The sequence below is a fragment of the Oncorhynchus kisutch genome, unplaced genomic scaffold (genome assembly GCF_002021735.2).
Source record: "Oncorhynchus kisutch isolate 150728-3 unplaced genomic scaffold, Okis_V2 Okis02a-Okis13b_hom, whole genome shotgun sequence".
Taxonomy (NCBI): domain Eukaryota; kingdom Metazoa; phylum Chordata; class Actinopteri; order Salmoniformes; family Salmonidae; genus Oncorhynchus; species Oncorhynchus kisutch.
The window spans coordinates 14,417,363-14,429,868 of record NW_022261979.1 but is presented as its reverse complement, the minus strand read 5'-3'; the positions used below and the strand labels follow the sequence as shown (position 1 = coordinate 14,429,868).

At 46.1% G+C, this 12,506-nt stretch overlaps 1 protein-coding gene across 4 annotated transcripts in view; it reads right to left on the bottom strand.

Moving 5' to 3' along the window:
* Positions 1–11,316, bottom strand: part of cep192 (centrosomal protein 192) — a 99,864-nt gene extending 88,548 nt beyond the window's left edge. For 3 of the 4 annotated variants that reach the window (XM_031811884.1, XM_031811887.1, XM_031811886.1), the window contains exons 1-7: positions 10,991–11,272; positions 10,322–10,541; positions 9,621–9,731; positions 8,580–8,734; positions 5,631–5,668; positions 3,677–3,818; positions 2,525–2,640 (exon numbers count right to left, since the gene is read on the bottom strand). In XM_031811884.1, the coding sequence (XP_031667744.1) occupies positions 2,525–2,640; positions 3,677–3,818; positions 5,631–5,668; positions 8,580–8,734; positions 9,621–9,731; positions 10,322–10,488 (729 nt within the window). In that variant the 5' untranslated portion in view covers positions 10,489–10,541; positions 10,991–11,272. Of the gene's footprint in view, positions 1–2,524; positions 2,641–3,676; positions 3,819–5,630; positions 5,669–8,579; positions 8,735–9,620; positions 9,732–10,321; positions 10,542–10,990 lie in introns of all 4 variants that reach the window. The other variant, XM_031811885.1, reaches the window with a different exon arrangement.
* Between the last annotated feature and the right edge of the window lie 1,190 nt (positions 11,317–12,506).

Genomic DNA, 12,506 nt, shown 5'->3' with positions numbered 1-12,506 from the left:
AGAGAGAGGGGAGGATTAGAAAGCAGGAAGAGAGAGAGGAGAGGATTAGAAAGCAGGAAGAGAGAGAGGAGAGGATTAGAAAGCAGGAAGAGAGAGAGGAGAGGATTAGAAAGCAGGAAGAGAGAGAGGAGAGGATTAGAAAGCAGGAAGAGAGAGAGGAGAGGATTAGAAAGCAGGAAGAGAGAGAGGAGAGGATTAGAAAGCAGGAAGAGAGAGAGGAGAGGATTAGAAAGCAGGAAGAGAGAGAGGAGAGGATTAGAAAGCAGGAAGAGAGAGAGGAGAGGATTAGAAAGCAGGAAGAGAGAGAGGAGAGGATTAGAAAGCAGGAAGAGAGAGAGAGGAGAGGATTAGAAAGCAGGAAGAGAGAGAGAGGAGAGGATTAGAAAGCAGGAAGAGAGAGAGAGGAGAGGATTAGAAAGCAGGAAGAGAGAGAGAGGAGAGGATTAGAAAGCAGGAAGAGAGAGGAGAGGATTAGAAAGCAGGAAGAGAGAGAGAGAGGATTAGAAAGCAGGAAGAGAGAGAGGAGAGGATTAGAAAGCAGGAAGAGAGAGAGGAGAGGATTAGAAAGCAGGAAGAGAGAGAGGAGAGGATTAGAAAGCAGGAAGAGAGAGAGGAGAGGATTAGAAAGCAGGAAGAGAGAGAGGGGGAGAAAGCAGGAAGAGAGAGAGGAGAGGATTAGAAAGCAGGAAGAGAGAGGAGAGGATTAGAAAGCAGGGAGAGAGAGAGAGAGGATTAGAAAGCAGGAAGAGAGAGAGGAGAGGATTAGAAAGCAGGAAGAGAGAGAGGGGGAGAAAGCAGGAAGAGAGAGAGGGGGAGAAAGCAGGAAGAGAGAGGGGGGAGAAAGCAGGAAGAGAGAGAGAGGATTAGAAAGCAGGAAGAGAGAGAGGATTAGAAAGCAGGAAGAGAGAGAGGAGAGATTAGAAAGCAGGAAGAGAGAGAGGAGAGGATTAGAAAGCAGGAAGAGATAGAGGAGAGGATTAGAAAGCAGGAAGAGAGAGAGGGGGAGAAAGCAGGAAGAGGAGAGAGAGAGGAGAGGATTAGAAAGCAGGAAGAGAGAGAGAGGATGAGAAAGCAGGAAGAGAGAGAGGAGAGGATTAGAAAGCAGGAAGAGAGAGAGGGGGAGAAAGCAGGAAGAGAGAGAGGAGAGGATTAGAAAGCAGGAAGAGAGAGAGAGGAGAGGATTAGAAAGCAGGAAGAGAGAGAGAGGAGAGGATTAGAAAGCAGGAAGAGAGAGAGGAGAGGATTAGAAAGCAGGAAGAGAGAGAGGAGAGGATTAGAAAGCAGGAAGAGAGAGAGGAGAGGATTAGAAAGCAGGAAGAGAGAGAGGGGGAGAAAGCAGGAAGAGAGAGAGGGGGAGAAAGCAGGAAGAGAGAGAGGGGGAGAAAGCAGGAAGAGAGAGAGAGGATTAGAAAGCAGGAAGAGAGAGAGAGGATTAGAAAGCAGGAAGAGAGAGAGGAGAGATTAGAAAGCAGGAAGAGAGAGAGGAGAGATTAGAAAGCAGGAAGAGAGAGAGGAGAGATTAGAAAGCAGGAAGAGAGAGAGGAGAGGATTAGAAAGCAGGAAGAGAGAGAGGGGGAGAAAGCAGGAAGAGAGAGAGAGGAGAGGATTAGAAAGCAGGAAGAGAGAGAGGGGGAGAAAGCAGGAAGAGAGAGAGAGGAGAGGATTAGAAAGCAGGAAGAGAGAGAGGGGGAGAAAGCAGGAAGAGAGAGAGAGGAGAGGATTAGAAAGCAGGAAGAGAGAGAGGAGAGGATTAGAAAGCAGGAAGAGAGAGAGAGGAGAGGATTAGAAAGCAGGAAGAGAGAGGAGAGGATTAGAAAGCAGGAAGAGAGAGGAGAGAGGATTAGAAAGCAGGAAGAGAGAGGAGAGGATTAGAAAGCAGGAAGAGAGAGAGGGGGAGAAAGCAGGAAGAGGATTAGAAAGCAGGAAGAGAGAGAGGGGGAGAAAGCAGGAAGAGAGAGAGAGGAGAGGATTAGAAAGCAGGAAGAGAGAGAGAGGAGAGGATTAGAAAGCAGGAAGAGAGAGAGAGGAGAGGATTAGAAAGCAGGAAGAGAGAGAGAGGAGAGGATTAGAAAGCAGGAGAGAGAGAGAGGAGAGGATTAGAAAGCAGGAAGAGAGAGAGGAGAGGATTAGAAAGCAGGAAGAGAGAGAGGAGAGGATTAGAAAGCAGGAAGAGAGAGAGGAGAGGATTAGAAAGCAGGAAGAGAGAGAGGAGAGGATTAGAAAGCAGGAAGAGAGAGAGGAGAGGATTAGAAAGCAGGAAGAGAGAGAGGAGAGGGGGAGAAAGCAGGAAGAGAGAGAGGAGAGGGGGAGAAAGCAGGGAGAGAGAGAGAGAGGATTAGAAAGCAGGAAGAGAGAGAGAGAGGATTAGAAAGCAGGAAGAGAGAGAGGATTAGAAAGCAGGAAGAGAGAGAGGATTAGAAAGCAGGAAGAGAGAGAGGATTAGAAAGCAGGAAGAGAGAGAGGATTAGAAAGCAGGAAGAGAGAGAGGATTAGAAAGCAGGAAGAGAGAGAGGGGTTGCCTTACAGCATCAGGTATCTCCTGTCCCTCCACCCGTCCTCTCTGCATGGCAGGGTTCACCAGCTGGTTTAAGTACAGGTCCAGATCTTCATCCTGCAGGTCGTTCACATCGACATCGTCATCTGGGGATCAAACAGAAGATCAATAATCAATAGAACAAACACAACACACAGCTATAACCCCCACCAGAGAGGAGAGGAGTTCAGACACAACACACAGCTATAACCCCCACCAGAGAGGTGTTCAGACACAATACACAGCTATAACCCCCACCAGAGAGGAGAGGAGTTCAGACAATACACAGCTATAACCCCCACCAGAGAGCTGTTCAGACACAACACACAGCTATAACCCCCACCAGAGAGGAGAGGTGTTCAGACACAACACACAGCTATAACCCCCACCAGAGAGGAGAGGTGTTCAGACACAACACACAGCTATAACCCCCACCATAGAGGAGTTCAGACACAACACACAGCTATAACCCCCACCAGAGAGGAGAGGAGTTCAGACACAACACACAGCTATAACCCCCACCAGAGAGGAGAGGTGTTCAGACACAACACACAGCTATAACCCCCACTAGAGAGGTGTTCAGACACAACACACAGCTATAACCCCCACCAGAGAGGAGTTCAGACACAACACACAGCTATAACCCCCACCAGAGAGGAGAGGAATTCAGACACAACACACAGCTATAACCCCCACCAGAGAGGAGTTCAGACACAACACACAGCTATAACCCCCACCAGAGAGGAGAGGAGTTCAGACACAATGCACAGCTATAACCCCCACCAGAGAGGAGTTCAGACACAACACACAGCTATATCCCCCACCAGAGAGGAGAGGAGTTCAGACAACACACAGCTATAACCCCCACCAGAGAGGAGAGGAGTTCAGACACAACACACAGCTATAACCCCCACTAGAGAGGTGTTCAGACACAACACACAGCTATAACCCCCACCAGAGAGGAGTTCAGACACGTTGTAGATAGAAATGAAATGCATAGAGCTGGCCCAATTTCCTATTCCTTTTGACAACAAAGCCCCCCCAATGTCTGTTCTACACTATCCAGTTCTATGTGAATGGTCAGTAACGTTGCATCTTCCTGAATAAGCCTCATGCTGTGCTATGAAAGGGGTGGGGCCTCACCTGTGACATCACTGTTCATGCTGTCCACAGACATGAGCTTCTCATTGGCCAGGAAGCTGGAGACACTCCCACTGAAGCGGTCGCTGTCGGCTCCGTCACTGGCCAGACTCTGGTCGTCCACGGTGCCTGGGAGGGATCGGACCTGGATCACAGAGACAGAATTACAACTACATTCTGGTATCATGTACTGGACTCTAAAGGTCTGGACAATGGGAGGGGACACCGATACTGGACCCTAAAGGGGAGGCTACCACCCATACTGGACCCTAAAGGGGTGGCTAGCACCCATACTGGACCCTAAAGGGGAGGCTAGCACCCATACTGGACCCTAAAGGGGAGGCTAGCACCCATACTGGACCCTAAAGGGGAGGCTAGCACTCATACTGGACCCTAAAGGGGAGGCTAGCACCCATACTGGACCCTAAAGGGGAGGCTAGCACCCATACTGGACCCTAAAGGGGAGGCTAGCACCCATACTGGACCCTAAAGGGGAGGCTAGCACCCATACTGGACCCTAAAGGGGAGGCTAGCACCCATACTGGACCCTAAAGGGGAGGCTAGCACCCATACTGGACCCTAAAGGGGAGGCTAGCACCCATACTGGACCCTAAAGGGGAGGCTAGCACCCATACTGGACCCTAAAGGTCTGGACAGGTGGAAGGAGAGGAGGCTCCCACCCATACTGGACCCTAAAGGGGTGGCTCCCACCCATACTGGACCCTAAAGGGGTGGCTCCCACCCATACTGGACCCTAAAGGGGTGGCTCCCACCCATACTGGACCCTAAAGGGGTGGCTACCACCCATACTGGACCCTAAAGGTCTGGACAGGGGGAAGGAGAGGAGGCTACCACCCATACTGGACCCTAAAGGCCTGGACAGGCTCCCACCCATACTGGACCCTAAAGGGGTGGCTACCACCCATACTGGACCCTAAAGGGGTGGCTACCACCCATACTGGACCCTAAAGGCCTGGACAGGGGGAGGCTCCCACCCATACTGGACCCTAAAGGGGTGGCTCCCACCCATACTGGACCCTAAAGGGGTGGCTCCCACCCATACTGGACCCTAAAGGGGTGGCTACCACCCATACTGGACCCTAAAGGGGTGGTTACCACCCATACTGGACCCTAAAGGGGTGGCTACCACCCATACTGGACCCTAAAGGGGTGGCTACCACCCATACTGGACCCTAAAGGGGTGGCTACCACCCATACTGGACCCTAAAGGGGTGGCTACCACCCATACTGGACCCTAAAGGGGTGGCTACCACCCATACTGGACCCTAAAGGGGTGGCTACCACCCATACTGGACCCTAAAGGGGTGGCTACCACCCATACTGGACCCTAAAGGGGTGGCTACCACCCATACTGGACCCTAAAGGGGTGGCTACCACCCATACTGGACCCTAAAGGGGTGGCTACCACCCATACTGGACCCTAAAGGGGTGGCTACCACCCATACTGGACCCTAAAGGGGTGGCTACCACCCATACTGGACCCTAAAGGGGTGGCTACCACCCATACTGGACCCTAAAGGGGTGGCTACCACCCATACTGGACCCTAAAGGGGTGGCTACCACCCATACTGGACCCTAAAGGGGTGGCTACCACCCATACTGGACCCTAAAGGGGTGGCTACCACCCATACTGGACCCTAAAGGGGTGGCCACCACCCATACTGGACCCTAAAGGGGTGGCTACCACCCATACTGGACCCTAAAGGGGTGGCTACCACCCATACTGGACCCTAAAGGGGACCCTAAAGGCCTGGACAGGGGGAGGCTACCACCCATACTGGACCCTAAAGGTTTGGTCAGGGGGAGACTACCACCCATACTGGACCCTAAAGGGGTGGTCAGGGGGAGGCTACCACCCATACTGGACCCTAAAGGCCTGGGCAGGGGGAAGGAGACCACACTAAAAGCACATGAGACAACATAGAGAGTGTGATACCTTTAGATCCATAAAGGCCAGCCGCCCCGTAGAGAGATCTGATAGGGAGATGAGAAATTCAGTTAGTTGGTTTGTTAGCTAACATAGCACACCAGCCTGATGGACATAATGATATATCAACTAGTGAAGGACGGAGACCAGCCTGATGGACATCACTGATCTATCAACTAGTGAAGGACAGAGACCAGCCTGATGGACATCACTGATCTATCAACTAGTGAAGGACAGAGACCAGCCTGATGGACATCACTGATCTATCAACTAGTGAAGGACAGAGACCAGCCTGATGGACATCACTGATCTATCAACTAGTGAAGGACAGAGACCAGCCTGATGGACATCACTGTTCTACCAACTAGTGAAGGACAGAGTTAATCAAGACCACGTGGTACATCAGATTTACCTCTCAATAATACAACTACTAATAATACTACTAATAATACTACTACCACCACTACTACTACCACCACCAATAATACTACTACCACCACTACTACTAATACTACTACTACCACCACTACTAATAATACTACTACCACCACCACTACTAATAATAATACTACTACTACCACCACCACTAATAATACTACTACCACCACCACCACTAATAATACTACTACCACCACCACTACTAATAATACTACTACCACCACCACCACCACTACTAATACTACTACCACCACTACTACTAATAATACTACCACCACTACTAATAATACTACTACCACCACTACTAATAATACTACTACCACCACTACTAATAATACTACTACCACCACTAATAATACTACTACCACCACCACTACTAATAATACTACTACCACCACTACTACTAATAATACTACTACCACCACTACTACTAATAATACTACTACCACCACCACCACTAATAATACTACTACCACCACTACTAATAATACTACTACCACCACCACTACTAATAATACTACTACCACCACCACTACTAATAATACTACTACCACTACTAATAATAATACTACTACCACCACTACTAATAATACTACTACCACCACTACTAATAATACTACTACCACCACTACTAATAATACTACTACCACCACTACTAATAATACTACTACCACCACTACTAATAATACTACTACCACCACTACTAATAATACTACTACCACCACTACTAATAATACTACTACCACCACTACTACTAATACTACTACCACCACTACTAATAATACTACTACCACCACTACTAATAATACTACTACCACCACCACCACTAATAATACTACTACCACCACTACTAATAATACTACTACCACCACTACTAATAATACTACTACCACCACCACTATGGGGTGGCAGGGAAGCCTAGTGGTTAGAGCATTGGGAAGGTTGCAAGTTCAAACCCCCGAGCTGACAAGGTACAAATCTGTCGTTCTGCCCCTGAACAGGCAGTTAACCCACTGTTCCCAGGCCGTCGTTGAAAATAAGAATTTGTTCTTAACTGACTTGCCTAGTTAAATAAAAGGTAAAATAAAAAATAAATAAAAATAAATAAATACCACTACCAGTAATAATACTAGTAATAATACTACCACTACCATCACTGCAAATAATACTACCACAACTAATACTAATATCACTACTAATAATAATACTTACTACTACTACTAACCACCACTACTAATACTACCACAAATAATAATAATACTACCACTACTAATACTACCGCTACTAATACTACCACTACTAATACTACCACTAATAATAATAATATCACTAATAATAATAATACTACTACTAACCACCACTACTAATACTACCACAAAATAATAATAATAATAATAATAATAATACTACCACTACTAATACTACCACTACCATCACTGCGAATAATACTAATACTAATATCACTAATACCACTACTAATAATAATACTTACTACTACTACTAACCACCACTACTAATACTACCACAAATAATAATAATACTACCACTACTAATACTACCGCTACTAATACTACCGCTACTAATACTACCACTACTAATAATAATATCACTAATAATAATAATACTACTACTAACCACCACTACTAATACTACCACAAAATAATAATAATAATAATAATAATAATACTACCACTACTAATACTACCACTACCATCACTGCGAATAATACTAATACTAATATCACTAATACTAATATCACTACTAATAATAATACTTACTACTACTACTAACCACCACTACTAATACTACCACAAATAATAATAATAATAATAATAATAATACTACCACTACTAATACTACCACTACCATCACTGCGAATAATACTACCACAACTAATACTAATATCACTACTAATAATAATACTTACTACTACTACTAACCACCACTACTAATACTACCACAAATAATAATAATACTACCACTAATAATAATATTAATAATACTACCACTACTAATACTACCACTACTAATACTACCACTACTAATACTACCACTAATAATAATCATACTACCACTACTAATACTACCACTAATAATACTACCACTACTAATAATAATAATAATACTACCACTACTAATACTACCACTACTAATACTACCACTAATAATACTACCACTACTAATAATAATAATAATACTACCACTACTAATACTACCACTACTAATACTACCACTACTAATACTACCACTACTAATACTACCACTACTAATACTACCACTAATAATAATAATAATAAATAATAATAATACCACCACTACTACTAATACTACCACTACTAATAATACTGCCACTACCACTAATAATACTACTACTAATAAATGCTATTTATCAGACTCTTTTATCCAAAACCACTTAGTGACGTGTGGATACCATTTGATTTATGGGTGGCCGCTGGAATCGAACCCACAACCCTGGCATTGCATGCACCACGCTCTACCAACCGAGCCACACAGTGTTACCGTCTCCATGGTCAGAGTGTCTTCCAGGGAGAGGTCCAGTCTGGGTGTTGGGGCCGAGGGAGGAGGCTCTAGTCCTGGGCTCTGTCTCGTCCAGATTCACCTTCACCAGCATGTCTGAGAACCGGTGGGCTGCTATGAAGTCATCTGCATCATCTCTGAGAGGTGGAGAGAGACAGAGAGGGGATCCATGTGAGCAATATTTTCACTGAAGCAAACACGGGGGATATTCACATCCCAAACCGCATGCTAAAGCACTGGGGGACGGCAGTACGCCGTGAGGTAAAGCACTGGTGAACGGCAATACGCCGTGTGGTAAAGCACTGGGGAACGGCAGTACGCCGTGTGGTAAAGCACTGGGGGACGGCAGTACGGCGTGAGGTAAAGCACTGGGGGACGGCAGTACGCCGTGAGGTAAAGCACTGGGGGACGGCAGTACACCGTGTGGTAATGCAGGACGCCGTGAGGTAATGTAGGACGCCGTGAGGTAATGTAGGACGCCGTGAGGTAATGCAGGACGCCGTGAGGTAATGCAGGACGCCGTGAGGTAATGCAGGACGCCGTGAGGTAATGCAGGACGCCGTGAGGTAATGCAGGACGCCGTGAGGTAATGCAGGACGCCGTGAGGTAAAGCAGTATGCCGTGTGGTAAAGCACTGGGGGACGGCAGTACACCGTGTGGTAAAGCACTGGGGGACGGCAGTACACCGTGAGGTAAAGCACTGGGGGACGGCAGTACACCGTGAGGTAAAGCACTGGGGGACGGCAGTACACCGTGTGGTAAAGCACTGGGGGACGGCAGTACACCGTGTGGTAAAGCACTGGGGGACGGCAGTACACCGTGTGGTAAAGCACTGGGGGACGGCAGTACACCGTGTGGTAAAGCACTGGGGGACGGCAGTACACCGTGTGGTAAAGCACTGGGGAAAGGCAGTACGCCGTGAGGTAAAGCAGTACAACAATGTGCTCCTTGGAAAGGAAGTCAGCATAGAGCCCTGCATGACATGACTTCCACAGCTGCTAAAACAAAACTCCTGATACTCACAGCTCATCTTTGAAGCTGAGGGCGAATTGTCCCTGTTCCTTGTTGTTGGACTGAGAGTTAGCCAGAGAGAGCCGTCCGTCCTCCAGATATGACGCCTGGACAGCATTTACTCTGGAGAGAAAGGAGTGAGATTCATTTTTAGTAGTCAGATCGTTATGAACACTGATCAGAGCTACATAACGGTAACACTGCTTTAGAAGGTCCTGAGCCAGAACCCCTATAGTTCTGCAGGGCCTTGTGTTCCAGTGACAGGTCCTGAGCCAGAACCCCTATAGTTCTGCAGGGCCTTGTGTTCCAGTGACAGGTACTGAGCCAGAACCCCTATAGTTCTGCAGGGCCTTGTGTTCCAGTGACAGGTCCTGAGCCAGAACCCCTATAGTTCTGCAGGGCCTTGTGTTCCAGTGACAGGTCCTGAGCCAGAACCCCTATAGTTCTGCAGGGCCTTGTGTTCCAGTGACAGGTCCTGAGCCAGAACCCCTATAGTTCTGCAGGGCCTTGTGTTCCAGTGACAGGTCCTGAGCCAGAACCCCTATAGCTCTGCAGGGCCTTGTGTTCCAGTGACAGGTCCTGAGCCAGAACCCCTATAGTTCTGCAGGGCCTTGTGTTCCAGTGACAGGTCCTGAGCCAGAACCCCTATAGTTCTGCAGGGCCTTGTGTTCCAGTAACATTGCTGTTGATGTTAAGCGGTGCTGCTGACCCACCTGTTGTCGGCCCCAGCTCTAATTTTAGCCACGGTGGAGGCAGCTACGGGCAGCCCCAGGGTGGAGGCCAGGGTGATGTTCCCCAGGGTGGCACGGCTGCTGCCCACAGAGCTAGACAGGAAACTGGGGAAAGCCTCATCCTCGATGTTGCTGAAACTCTCGGTCATGATGTTGGGCTACGGTTAGGCCCGCTACCTCAGGTTCTACTACAGACCATCAACTGAGTGGAGAGAAAGAAAAAAAATATTAATCACAATTGCTGATAAACATGTCAGTCAGACGAGCAACACCGCAGTTCATAGTGGAAAGTGTGTCGTGATTAAAACAAACACTGACATGCAGATTCCTCCTCGTGATGTTCAAAGCCTCGGAAATACCCAGTCAATTCACTCCGGTCCAAACTCAAGCAACAAGTTAACCAACAACACAAAGTAAAACAAGATACTGTCACATTGTCCCATCTAGATGAATATTAGATGGACAGATAAATGTAGTCATTGTAGTCAAATGTAGATAGATGTAGTCAATGTAGCAAGTCATTTTTGTCGTTGTGGCCTGACAAAACATATCTTGTGTTGACACAGAGGAAAGTTTGTCAAGGCAAGTTATAGTTAACTACAAACACTTTAAACAATGTGGATGTAGACACAAATAAACCTTTTAACTTACTTAATAGTTTAAGGCCAGTACTTAACCCCAAAATACCGAAAGTAAACAGCGTTACAATGTTCACAACAAATGAAGAAGCTTCTTCTCTCCCGGAGTGAAAACCGACGAGACGGAGCAGCAAGACACCGTAACCTTACTGTTTCTAAAGTAACAACAAGTTTAAGTGATTATTTCGCTACACAATTAACTAAAAGTTAAGAGAATTATCTATTTTCATAGCCAGTTGTAAGTGTAACGTATTTTGTCGGTAACAAACCGTAGCAGGAGCCTCGGAGAAACACTGTATTCGGTTGGACCAATCACAGGAAGCCCGCGCTAAGCGACCATCACTATGGGCGGGACGGAGACAGGAAAGAGACGTTTTGATTGGACTAACCTCTTTGACCGTGTGAAAGGATGTATCACCATTGGATTGTTATCTTGTCATTTAACTATAATTAGTTCAATTGTAGAGGCCTATTCACATATATATATATATATATATATATATATATATATATATATATATATATATATATATATATATATATATATTCTTAAAGTATAACTGGATTTAAGTGCTTCTCATCAACTAATTGTTGTCATTTCTAGTTAAATTGTATATTATTTTTGCTCATGAAATGTACATGATATATATTCAAAATGTGTAGCACTTGTTGCAGATTCAATAGGATCCATACCATATCATCCATCCTAAGTCTAAGGAGTGGTCAGGAACTTGCAGGAGTATCATATGTTCCCCACAGCAGCTGCAGCCATCACTTGGCTAGTTGACAGCTGCACAGTCAATACAACACACCATACTAATGCTGACCGACTCCCATCTTTCTACAGACTTCAGAGATACTTGCTGTGATTTGTGTACAGTATGAGAAGGACAAGACAGTTTCATGAGAGAAACCCAGTGTTAGAATGTAAAGTGCCCAGGGCCCTCAGACTGACAGTTTCATGAGAGAAACCCAGTGTTAGAATGTAAAGTGCCCAGGGCCCTCAGACTGACAGTTTCATGAGAGAAACCCAGTGTTAGAATGTAAAGTGCCCAGGGCCCTCAGACTGATAGTTTCATGAGAGAAACCCAGTGTTAGAATGTAAAGTGCCCAGGGCTTTCAGATCAGAATCCAGGCTCAGACCATGTGATGCCTCTGGATCACTATGTATTATTGTAAAGGCTGATTCACATGGTAGTCAGTCATGGATGACACATTGTGAGTGTAAAGGATGATGATTCACATGGTAGTCAGTCATGGATGACACATTGTGAGTGTAAAGGATGATGATTCACATGATAGTTAGTCATGGATGACACATTGTGAGTGTAAAGGATGATGATTCACATGGTAGTCAGTCATGGATGACACATTGTGAGTGTAAAGGATGATTCACATGGTAGTCAGTCATGGATGACACATTGTGAGTGTAAAGGATGATGATTCACATGGTAGTCAGTCATGGATGACACATTGTGAGTGTAAAGGATGATGATTCACATGATAGTTAGTCATGGATGACACATTGT